The following is a 12,953-nucleotide window of genomic DNA, read 5'->3' as shown; positions in this document are numbered from 1 at the left end:
AGTTTAACAGTTTGTGCAGTAGCTTTGTGTGAGATATCTTCTGATTAATTTGGTGTCAGAGTCTTTTTCTTCACAGAAATGTAATAAGTATTAAGTTTACTTTATATTAATTTAGTCTAGTCTAGCAAATAGCCAACGAAAACTGTTTGAGACAAAAGAAAGTACGCAGATTTTGATGAGACAAAGAGAACACGGAAAACTGCAATTAAAGAAACACAGAGCTTTAAGTGGTGCTATAACAACCATCCAAACACAGACCAAACTCAATTTGTTAGAGCCAACATTTCCCATATGAGCTAAAAATAATAATAATAATAATATCCATCTTGGCCTGCCATTGTTGTTGTCTTTTTGGCCTTCCCATATGGAAAAGAAATAGAAATGACTTATGCCAAACATTTGGGATTTTTTTTTTTTTTATGTCTTATAACATTTACTTGTCTCTTTCAAAAATTTCTAATGTAATTATCAGAATTAAGTATTTAAAAAAAAGGTTTCTGTGTTTTTCTATTCCATGTGTATTACCATGGAGAAGCAACTGAAAACAGCAATGAATGTATGAAACATGTCGTAAAATACAATCTGGTATTTAACTCTAAAGCGCTCCTGTTGTAACTTTCAATCATGCAGCTTCAATCTCCAAAATAACTCAGCAAAGTGGCAATAATGTTATGTATTTCAGAGGTAACACATTACCCACTATCACACCAGCACGATTGACATTTCCTCTCCAATAAAATGCCAGAAATAGTATACATTATAATGCGTTTTAACAGGAAACAATGCATGGATATCCAAAATAGATATAGAGTGAATGGCAATAAAAATATCATTATTATCATCACCAATCTGGGTTTTAGGCCAGTTACTGGTCAGGTCAGGTATGGAAATGTTACTTCCATACTTGACCTGACCTTGCAGTACTCTCTGCTCATCTATAGAGCATAGTAGTTGGTTGGCTCCTGGGTCCAACTGGGCTTTTAAAAGCAGAGCAGCAGCAGAGCAAACTAAATCACTGAGTAATTTGGTATTTTGATCTGTTGCTCGCGTTAAAAAATAGATGAGTAGAAAGTTTTAAAATTTTATGTTGAGTGGGACTTAATATCCTGAGCAAACCACTGAATATCAATAGCTATGACACGTGACTCTAGAAGACAAAGATCAAGTTAGAGGATGACATTTATGTCAGCAGGACTAATCCTGTGGGGATCAATACAATCTCCATCAGAAAAAGTCTTATTATTGAAATGCTTGACACCACTAATACAGTTGACTTCACAAACATTGTGCTACTGATTTGATTTTTAATGTATTCTTCTTAAAGATTTTAGGTTAGTTTTTTTTTTTTTTTTTATCAATTAGTTATTGCAGCATTTTGACAAGCTACAGGGTATCATGTGGGTCAAGCAGAGTGCATCAAACCAGCTGACTATCAGCTGATCCAAAGAGGTACCAATGATGACTGACACTTCAAACAGTCTGTTCAAGCAGCCAACTTCCCCGCGATTCCTTCCTGCTCCATGCTGTTGCTACTTATGATTGGATCTGCTGCTTTTCCCCTCTACCAGCCCTGCCTCTTTCTACTGTGGTCTTTTTTTATCAATATAGTTGCAATGATATCTCTTGTTTTAGAGATTATGTATATTCCATATGTCAGGTATATATCTTCAAGGTCCTGTAACCTCCAGGAGGGGAGGGAAAACCTTCAGCGTCAACTGCAAACATTTATAAATTCCCACAATAATATGAAATTCCAATCATGGCTCTGATTAAATTAAATTATCCAGATGTTTTCACATTATATCTTGGCTTGTAGCTGGGGGGATGTCCTGTTCAGAAGCCTGGACCAGCTGAGAAAATCTCAGTGGAGAAAGAGATGCAGAACAAAATCTCCTTTTCCGGAAAAACTTCTTATGAGTTTCAGTTTTTAAATAATAAGCCAGAACATGAGAAACTGGAACATAAATGGGCATTTGCAGATTAATCATTTTTTGATTCAGACACGCAAAACACAATTTATTTTTGATGATTCAACAGTACTCATGTGAAGGATGACAATGCCGATGAATAGTGTGCGTTAGCAGTGAAATGTGAGATCAGAAGGCTTTCTGTCTTGATTAAATCTTAATGTCGCAAAGACTGTTGCTGGATTACAGTTCATGGGAAAGACACTGGGTTAAAAGAGTAAGGTCAGCACAACCAATTGCAATTGAGCCGTGTTTTAAACAGTTTTCTTGGAGTTAAACCCTGATCAAACAACAGTCACAGTGAATCCAGCACAATGAATACATACCTAACTATAAGCCCACACAGCAACAGCGTCCTGTTTCCAGTAGGGTAATTTTTTTTATTTTTGCTGCTTTGCGTCACAGATACTGTACAGCCATGATTCTTATGCTGTGCTGCCCTCTGGTGCTCAAAGCCATCTTTACACCAGTGCTACCGCCTAAGTGTGTAAAGGTTTACTTATATTATAAATGTTTTACACTCCATCTGTACATTTGAATCACTGCTGCTTTACCCAAAAAAGAGGTCATGAAGAGAAAGTGAAGCTCCACTCTAAGGTCATGAAGGATGCAGCAGAAATGCAGCATGAAAACATACAGAGCTTGATGATGACATATTATGTTTGATACAAGTGAGAACAGTTAGAACAAAATGTTGCCCATCTAAGCAAAGCCCTGCAGGATCTTGTAAATAGATGTAATCATGTAGCATGTAGCATTACAATAAATAATACAAAATCCTTCTCTTTTCTACAGTATGTCAGAAAAAGGGTCAGTGTGTGGCCTACCGTACACTTTCCTGCCACACAGAGAGAAGTTTCATTCTGTCCACATGGCGTCCCGTCGATCACCCTTTCTGACTGTCGCACGTAGAACCTGAACCCTATGGCCCGGCAGTTGAGTTCACACTGCTGCTCAATAGGAACTGTAAACAGATTTAGGTATCATGATATAAAGACATATTTCAAGATATGAAAATATGCTGGTTTCACAATACACACAAACAAAAGTAAATAAAAAAAAAACATCAACACATCACTGATGAATGTGCTGACATCCATCTTTAAATATGTGTAAAAAATGTTGACACTATCATTGTGTGAATGAAATAAACGTAGGTTTTACCATTAAATGTATTATTTTGTAACTACATGAAATCCAGCTGGATTTAAAGACTGAATCCACATTGAAATAAATTGCATATGCATATATGATACATGGGGAGTAACTGTACTTTGATCATATATTTAAATTTGCTAATCTTTTCAAGCACATATCCTTTTGGACACTTTCCAGGCACCATCCTGACCAGGCATATTAAACTTGAGCAGAGGACAAATCAGCCATCCTCTCTGACGTTGTCCTCTTCCCCAGAGGAGTTCCAACTGTTAAGCTGCAGTTTTGATAAAATGGAGAATATCTAATGAACACTGCATTTGCACAAGTGGTCAAAATAGGACTTAAATCAAAAATAGCAGGCACTTTGGAAGCAGCTTAAAGGGGAGGTCATTTCTAAATCAACCATATCTAAATCAAGTGCTGTTTTTGCCTTTTATGGTCATATTCACCAAGTTTTTTAAATCATAAGAGTTGTTATGGTCATAACAATATAATGTTTAAGCGCATAATTTACCAAAACATTAGAGTTCTGTGAAAAAAAAACAAGTGTTACAGTTTTACCCTGTGGCTGTATTCTGAAAAGAACTAAAACAGCACTGGACTGGCCTTGGCTGCTGTTTTAAAACTAAAAGGAGAAATTCTCTCTCTTTAAAATGTTAAACATGTTCTACAAAAAAAGATCTTTAATATTGACAAAGGATTAGGTTTGATGCAATAAAAGCTGCAAAGTCTAACCTCTGCTTTCCTTTATTCGTGTGCTTTACCAATTAGATATGCTACAAGCCCAAAAGCCAGGCATTTCTTAAACAGATGTACAAGAGTATGTTTAAGCACTGCTCAAGATGGGTGTCAAATGACCCAGACTTAACCTCGTATGTGTACCTGAGGTTATTTAATCTTTATATCTGTCTTATCCATCAGTTAAGGCCACAGCACACAGACAAGATCTCACAATACACATCTGTTTGACAGGATATTAACTCTGGAGGCTGGTATTTCCATTAGCTCAGACAAATGACAGATAGTCAGTTGTTTTGACTGTTGCCTGGATACTTCAGGTGAGTACGTTAAATGAGTTCATACGTATGAACATTCATCAGTAAGCCTACGGACAGGTGGCATACCGTAGTCCTTACATCAAGCTACACATCAGTTTAAATACGTCATGGGTCAGGCAGCTGAAGGTGTGAAATGTGTGACCTCAGGGTTAGGTGAAGCTCCTGACTTTGAGCAGCATTTATTACTTCTTCAGCAACACTTTACAGGTATTTAGTCATCTCTGTGTTTTAAACTGAGGTTTAGGTTTTCTTTTTTTTTGCCTGTCCTGTTTGGATCTTTAGCCATCAGAATTGTTGTCTGAAGGCCAAGAAAGATGCCAAGCGGCTTTACTTTACCATTTGGATCATCATGGCCTTGCCATATTGGTCCATATGATTGACCTTTATTGTAATTATGTATTTATTTGATTTGATTTTTGGTTGTTACAGACGGGACAGACATGACTGGGGGAAAGGACAGGGAGAAAAAAATGAAAGAAAGAGAGGGAGAGAAAGAAAAATAGAGGGGAGAAGAAATGGTGAGAAAGGGGGGAAGAAAAGAGGGGAAAAAACACCTGGATCACCTGTGTGGAGATAAGAAAAAAAACAGAAGAGAAAACAAACAAGAAAGAGCAACATAATAAATACAACACCATCACAATAAACTAGCTAACAGTAGATAACAGTAGATACTAAATATTACATGTTATTGTGCAGTACGCAAGATCGACAGATGTGCTTTGAGGTAGCAGCCAAGAAAGATGTAGTTTGTGTCTGTGAGCACCCGTGTGTACACCTGTGTGGATCAGCACGCTTGTATTCAAAAGGTTTCTCCATGTAACAATCTACTAGGGAGTGTGGGGAGCCATAGCCCCGTCCCCCAGGGCATGAGGCAGGTATTGAGGAGATCCAGGTCCCAGACATCCAGAGGCCCCAGACTACGAGGACCCAAGGAGGACCACCAGGGGGGCAACCGTGCCACCCTCCTGGGAAGAGCTGAGGAGAGCCCCAAACGAGAGGTCACCCAGCAGCCACGGAGCAGAGGCCAGAGGGGGTTGCAGGGATGTGCCCGCGGGCTCTGCTGGCAGCCAGCTGTGCCAGAGAGGACCGAGCTTCAGGCCCAGAGGCCAGAGGCCTGAGGGCACCCCACCCCCCGGAAGGGGCCCAGCCGGGGCACAGGCGCCAGGCCCCGCCAATCGGTCACCAGGAGTGAGCCGGTACATACATGAGCCCCCAGCCCCAGACACAAAGAACCACCAACACACCAACGTCTGAGGACATCAGCCACTGGCAGGGAGTGTGGAGAGGGGAGATAGGTCTCCATACCTCGGAGAGCCAGAGATGTTCCCAGAGAGGTGGAGTCTAAGACCCAAGCTGACATACAGACACAGACGAACAGGCGCAAACAGACACAAACGTGCATTCCCACCCCCATATACACAAACAAATACTGAGCACTCACCCGACGTGGAGACAGACACAAATAGACACTGTAAACACATTCACACTCCCCAAACATACTCTTTATCCCAGGTCCGGGTACCCCTGCCCCCAGAGGGGCAAACCGTACTCAGTCCCAGGAGATGTAACCCTTCTCTCTGGGGTGGAGGAAAGCAGACTGCCTCCTTATCTGCAGTAGCAGGAAGGCCCCAAAACCCAGACCCCAATCCGACGGCCAGCACCTCCTCCCAGCCCCTCAGCCCTGACGGTTCAAAGAACAGGGGTGAGTGAAGACCCCAAACCTCCCTCCGCCCGCTCATATGTAGTGTTGCTGGGTGTTGTTCTAAAGTGCATTTAAAACACAGGAGGGCATGGTGCTTCCTGCCAGAGAGCAGCAGGCTCCTCCCGAAAACCCTCAGTGCATTTAAAATTGAGGGTAGGGCACCAGCACCAGAGGTGGGTTTGAATACACAGACCATCCTGTGGATGCTGTATAACGTGTCCACCCCCAAGGCCCTATATGTATGTGTTATGAGAGTATGAGTAATGCAGATGTCTAGGTTGTGGATGGTGTAACACAGTGTGAACATGCAGTTAACTGTGAAATGTGTGACCTCAGGGGGTTAGGTGAAGCTACTGACTTTGAGCAGCATTTATTACTTCTTCAACAACACTTTACAGGTATTCAGTCATTTGTGTATGTGACATACATACACAAAAGAAGCAAAAAATAATCCTAATATTGACAGCGCTAAACCCCTGCTTTAGTTTTTACGGGGGATTAATTGAGTACTGTCAGTCTCAAAGTCTGCAACGTTTGTCTCTGTCAAGAGATTTCATGGCTCAAGCCTTTTGACTTAATCATGTCGCCCTCAGGATGAACTGTTAGCGGCCTCTCAGCTTTTCATCAAGTGGCATCATTAACTCAAAAATTTTAATAGTAAAAAGTCAGACTTAGTATTAGAATATTTTTATCTACCTGCAAATTAGGAGAGTGTAAGGGCAAGACCATTACAGTGACGGTACCCCAAATCAATACTGACTTCAAAATTGACATATGTGAGGAAATTTTTCCCTTTCTGCCCTTTTTGCTCAGTTAAAGACAGTAGAGACACAGTGTCCTTGTTATATGCTATCTGTTATTCTGGGGTAAATATGCACTTAATTCTAAAATAAAGTTAAAATGAATTAAATTTTTGTAGCTCTGGCTCTATATACCACTACAATAGATTTTAAAATCAAATCAGTTACATGACAATGAAGCCATGAGCTTTGAGCTTTATTTCAAGGGGTTTAACAAAAACTCTGCATTAACTGTTTAAGAATTTTATACACATTTTCAGAGGCTAAAAAACTAACTGGACAGGTGACTAACAAACAGTTTCGTGGCCAGGTGAGGCTTTTTTCATTTTATTTTATCGCAAATGTAGGAAACATAATGTCTGACATTGATCCAAAGTTTTGAATTAGTGTTTTATAGGATTCCACTGTAATTTTAAATATGAGGCCCACACAGATGCCAGTGCAAGTGAAGGTGCCATCATGAGATTGAAAGAGCAAAATAAGCCTCAGAGAGAGAACAAAAAACTGTAGGACTAGCCAGATCAAAAATCTGGTATATTGTTAAAAAGAAGGAGTGCTTTGGCCAACTCAGTACTAAAGAACACAATGACCATTATTTTCATGGTTAAGAAAAATTATTTTACAACTAGTCAATACTGCAAGAGTTTCTCAAGGTAAATAAATGGGATCAGTCACCTGATCTCAATCCAACAGAGTATGCTTTTCAGTTATGAAATATAAAAAAGTAGCAACTGAGGGCAGCTGCAGAAAAGGCCTGGCAAAGAATCTCCAAAAGGGAAACACAGCATTTCATGATGTCCATGGGCTCTAGGGTAACACAAAGTTATGTGACAACTCTGAATTAAAGCAGAAACTCTACATTTTGATCATATATTGACTGTCTGATTGACTGTCAACTATGGTGGTGTACAGAGGCAAAACTACAAGAAATTTTGTCTTTGTCCCGCAGATTATGAACCTAACCATATATACAGTTTATGTATGCTCACACTGCTCATAAATGTAACCTACCCTCATTAAAAGGTTCCCACTCGTACAGTCTGCCCATGAAAGGCTGGTTGTTGTAAGATGAACACTGGACAGCCCGGATGTGCCTGCTGGATGGGGGACAGGCCTGTGGAAGGACCAGTGAAATACAAACATGCATTTATTTTCCATGAAAACACCAAGTCCGACAGGTAAATCCCTTTGTAACTACAACCGCGTCTCACTGTCACGCTCTGTAGCCACTGATTTACTGATTGCTACAGTGAGCCTTCACTGTTTTAACTGTTTCCACTCCTCCACTTGTAGCGCTGTCTTTTTAACAAAAGCACTTAGATTCCAAGCATATATGAAGGCTCCAGAGTGAAACCCAACCTCCTTTAAGTCTTCATACATTATATCATTTGTCTAAACAAGACTGGTCTGCTTTACTTTACTTGAATATCTGTCATCACACAACATAGAGATAATGTGCAGAACCAGAGGTTGTTTCAATTCATTTTAATGCACAGAATCAATTCAATAACCTAGAAGATTATCCACATACTCATGCATTTAAGATGGTGTTAAACTCGTGAAGGTGCTGTATGAGTTATTAAGATTATGGGTTTTTCCCTAGTAATTTAAATAAGGTTTAATGTTTGATTCAAACACACAGACAAGTGCAGCTCTCTGGTGAGCTCTGCTATAAAACATCCACTCATAAGTTCAGTATCTCAATCAAAAACTTTACAAAAATAGATTCTGAGATGGTTTTGAAGATTGGTTTCAAGTTTGAGCGGTGGCCATGTGGCTCTGGAAAAGTATAAACTATTCACACCCAAAGCTAATGAGTCCACTACAGTGCAATAAATAGCATAGGCTTTCTAGTTTCTAATTAATATTAGGTGTTCTTGTTCAATTCTTCAACTCAGTCAATGACAATTTGACTAATAAACTCTAAACACATTTGAACCAGGTCTAATTATCCAAATTAAACTGTTATGGTAGTAGAGGACACATCTACTACATGTCTAAACAGTATAGGGCTTCAAAGTTAAAACTAATGGTTTATAATTTGAATGCTAGCTTTTCCTTTGCACACACAAACAAAAGGAGCATTAAAAATAATGAAATCCAGATTACTAACAAACCAGTCTGAGAATACAAACAAAACGCAGACTTGCATACATTACTGTTGCAGATCCTGTAGCGAGCATGCTCCCCAGCACAGAAGGAAGAAGGCAGAGGGTTGTAAGGTCTCACTTGATGCTGCTTAGGATTGGACATGTGGCTGCCTGTATGGTGCTCCTGTTGGACCTCAGCCTTGTTGGCTGAACTAGGCTGGTAAAGGGGAGCCCAGACTTGGTTATTTCTGGGATGCTGTGTCCTGGCATTAATGTCGGGTCTGCTGTAGAGATGGAGATTGCTGGAAGCATTAGGGTTGTTTAACCTGTGGCTACCATGGCCTCTAGCTGTGGGGTGGTGGGAATTAGCTGCAGCAGAGCGTCTGTGTCTGTGTGGGCGAGGGATCTTAGAGCCCTGGCCTGTATCCGTCTGCAGTGAAGTAACATAGGGCGCCCTTCCATAGCCATACTTCCCTGGGATAATGTTTGTTACCCTCCTGAAAACACAAACATATTAACACTTAGTGTGCAAGTGTAGTTATCACTTCATCTCTAGGCTACACATGTCCCTATCGAATACCACAGAACTGAATCCAGTCTGCTACCGTATTTCTACCGACAATGTTTTAAACTTGAATCAATATCTTTTTTTATTGGAAAGGTTTAGGTTTAGCTAAATGCCATCTTTTATTGAAGAAAATGTCAAGGCCCGTCTTCTGAACTACAACTTTTGTGATGCACCAGGATCTCATGGGCAGAATTCTGGGAGCTTTTGTTGTTATTTGGCTCCTTCGATTCCAACTCAAACAACCCCCCATTACTCAGCTGTCAGTGCTATTTGTTTAAAGGCAACCACAACAGGAAGGAGGTCACAAAGCTGCCAAGCACAAGCCGGGCTTTTGATTCCAACCATAAAAGACTAGTTTCCACTGCAGGGCAGTCAGATGTGCCCACAATGATGGCTCCAAACAGTCACTTTTAGGCTGCGCTGCTCAGCATGCAGCACAGCCATACATGACTCACTGAAAAAGCACAGAAGCTGAAATACTTTTATTTAAAAAAGGCTCATTGTGCCTTATAACACATCAACATAGTCGCATAAAATGCATAGATATAGAAATATGAATTGCAATATTTGTTCAAATGTTAAACATTTTGTAATTTTCAGATAAAAAGTTTAGTAGTTTAAGTAGCCGCAGGGTCATGAATTCTGACAGTAACCTGGTCATAAGTCATAGCAGACTGCCCTTTTAACTAGTGTGTGGTTGTGGAAAAGGGGGTAGGGGAGGTTGTATACAGAAGACGCAGAGGGGAAAGGATGATGTTCATTTCGAATAATGGTCTTGACCGATAACGTTGCCAAACAGTTATGAGTTGACTGAAATTAAGTAAAACATCCTCATTCACTCCAACATATTTACATAGTGTGTCTAACCATCAGTGTCACAGAGTATGTCACAGTCAAGCAAGATGAAATATGGAAAAAAAATTTTGACATTGTACTTTTTGTCAGGATAGCTCAACCTGTGCCAGATGCTACATTAGTCATCTTCCACCATGACACGCTATATGGACTAAAAGCAGTAATTGCTGGGCCCAACTTCTTTTCATTTGCAATCCCCCTGTCTGTTGGGTCAGATTGCTATTGTGCTGGCAATCCTACAATTAATCCCATATCTCTGTGCAGAATAATATCTGCTAAAAGTGTGTACCTGCGCCCACCAGGCCTGTTCTCCTTCTCTTTTCTCAGCTCTCCACGGCTGCTGCTGTTGTAGGGTCTGACTGTGCTGCGGTGCAGAGGAACTGTAGGCCGAAGAGCTGAAACTATATGGCCTGGTTGATGAGGCTGAACACCAGCCCCTCTGGAGGGGTACTGAGATGGAGCGTACACGGGTAGGCACGGCCTAGTCTGTTCTTGTACTCCTTTTCCACAGGTCCGGGAGCAAGCTGACCAGGGACCCCAGACACCCCAAGATCCCTGAATTTCTCCATGCTCTGCCCTAACTTCCTCGTGGTGCTCTGCCCTCTGAGGAACCTGCATGGAAATGAAACATCAATTAAGGGCATCACAAAGTGCAAAGAAGTGGAAAAGTGCTGCAAGATCTGAATGTCAAAGATTTGTGGAAAGCCTCAGCAAGACTTTAATCTTTAAAGATAATGGCTTTGAATAAAAGCTTACATTGGGGACCTCATCACATCACCACAACTATCCTGCCTCTCTGCCCCCCACCAGTGCTCATGAAATAGACCTCTGTTCATGGGAATAAAGGCCTGATTTGGCTGATTAGTGGGTGTCTGTTTGTGGTCTATCCCCTATTGGCTACCTGTGCTTCTCACTATTGACTGTGTCGCTGTGCCAGGGACATATTAGCAGCGATCACTCTCTGCTCTCTGTTTGAGGAATTTGCCAGCAGGAGTCCTTTTCCAAGCTGCCTTTATCCGCAAAGTTGCGTGGAAATCCTGTCTTTAAGGAGTGCTTTGTCACCTTTCACAACAACCTCTCTGGGCAAACACATGGCTGTAGTAAAAGCTCAGCTGCCTTTGACTTTTAATGGATGGAAAGAGAATACAAAAGCAGTAGGGAGAGTTGGCAGGGAGCTTCTTCTGCTGTCAGTCAGCCTGTGCAGCTATTCAGGGAAGCCCTGGACCACCCCTCCGCCTCTTCTGCAGCTTCGGCTTTTGTAACCCAAAGCCACTGTCATCTCTGGGTCACCCAAAGGTCACACAGCTGGACCCCCAGTAGAAACACACGGAGGCAATTCACACACACACCCTTCTTTCTGACAGTTCTGTTGGTCAGCCATCTTCCATTACTTGTGTCTCTGCAGGGGTCAAGAGGTGGATTGCTGACAACTAAAATCAGCCCTCTTTGTTTGGCTAAGGCCGACAGATGTTTTCACTTTCCATCTCTACAAGTACAGATTATCACCGTGGTCAGGTTACCCCTGGGAATACTCTTATTCACTGTTTTGGGTGGCATTTGGCTGTGCTGGTGAGAAACAATCATGCATGCCATCTTTGGAGATGAGCATTCCTGTCTCTTTTTCCAACCAAGCAATTAGACTAAAAGATAAAACACCAAAAAGAAAAATTCCAGGAAACATTTGATGGAGGTCTACCATCATGAGAATTAGGACATCAAGCAAATCACACATGTTAGAACACTGACATATTTTTTCTAGTAGCTCCATCTCCCATGCTCACCTTTCTGTGGTCTGTTGTGTGCTGGCTGCCCAGGGGATCTGACCAAAGTAACAATAGCAGCATAGACAGTCTGTACAAACCAGAGAGAAGTAATTACTGGTCATATTTACAGCTTTACTCCAACTGGTTTATTGGCTTACAATATAAATTATGATTTGCTGATACTACTATTGAAATATTGCTGAAATACTGACATACTGTTATTTAGCTTCTATTAAGGATAATCAGAGAATGAGTCAGTCTCACAAAAAATGGGAACACAGACATAAATCTGAGGTTAACCACAAATGAATGCACCCGATATTAATTTACCTGACAGTCCAGACACAGCCTCCTTTCATACTTCCTGGTTTCTTAAAGCTGTACACTTAAATGTAAAAAGAGAAGTTGACATTAGCATGCACCTGAGTGGTGGTGACATTTTCAGCTCTGATGTGAGGCTACAGTCCAGAAGCTTCAGAGAGTTAGATTCTGTCTAATCACGGTCCATCTACAGAACAGACTCAGTTTACCTTTTTAGCTTGGCATATATTCAAAGGAAACGTTGATTCTATCAAAACTGGTACCTTTTTTTCCCTACCACTTCACTCTAGAATCCATTTGAAAAAGACTTTTACCCACCTGACCCTGTGATGACCTCTTAACTTCTGGAATCTAAAAACTGCATCACCGCTGACAGCAGGTTTGAGTTGCGGTCAGAGAAAAGCTTTCACCTGTCACCCCTTACCCTATAACCTAGGCCTTCTTTGCACATTTCCTACATGAATTTTATTGACACAAATGAAATGGTCAAAAAGACCTGAGAACTGCCACTTAGCAAACACCGGGAAAACACTGAAAGGTGAATGGGGGTGGTAGATAATTAGTTGTGCTGAATATCATAGAGTTTAACCTCAGAGCACACTTTTGGATAGAATAATGCTTTTTGAAGGTCGCAGACAGTAACTTTTGATTAATTACTGCGATTCTTCCCT

The 12,953-nt window shown here is 41.1% G+C and overlaps 1 protein-coding gene across 2 annotated transcripts in view; it reads right to left on the bottom strand.

Moving 5' to 3' along the window:
* Nucleotides 1-12,953, bottom strand: part of LOC102304085 (thrombospondin type-1 domain-containing protein 4) — a 51,614-nt gene that overhangs the window by 34,634 nt on the left and 4,027 nt on the right. For both annotated transcript variants that reach the window (XM_042218243.1, XM_005913007.3), the window contains exons 3-8: nt 12,292-12,346; nt 11,980-12,049; nt 10,488-10,810; nt 8,840-9,272; nt 7,697-7,799; nt 2,795-2,931 (exon numbers count right to left, since the gene is read on the bottom strand). In XM_042218243.1, the coding sequence (XP_042074177.1) occupies nt 2,795-2,931; nt 7,697-7,799; nt 8,840-9,272; nt 10,488-10,810; nt 11,980-12,049; nt 12,292-12,320 (1,095 nt within the window). In that variant the 5' untranslated portion in view covers nt 12,321-12,346. The remainder of the gene's footprint in view (nt 1-2,794; nt 2,932-7,696; nt 7,800-8,839; nt 9,273-10,487; nt 10,811-11,979; nt 12,050-12,291; nt 12,347-12,953) is intronic.

Source organism: Haplochromis burtoni, unplaced genomic scaffold (genome assembly GCF_018398535.1).
Source record: "Haplochromis burtoni strain Fernald_Lab_line unplaced genomic scaffold, NCSU_Asbu1 Contig_2, whole genome shotgun sequence".
NCBI classification, from domain to species: domain Eukaryota; kingdom Metazoa; phylum Chordata; class Actinopteri; order Cichliformes; family Cichlidae; genus Haplochromis; species Haplochromis burtoni.
This window is presented reverse-complemented; position numbering and strand designations above follow the sequence as displayed.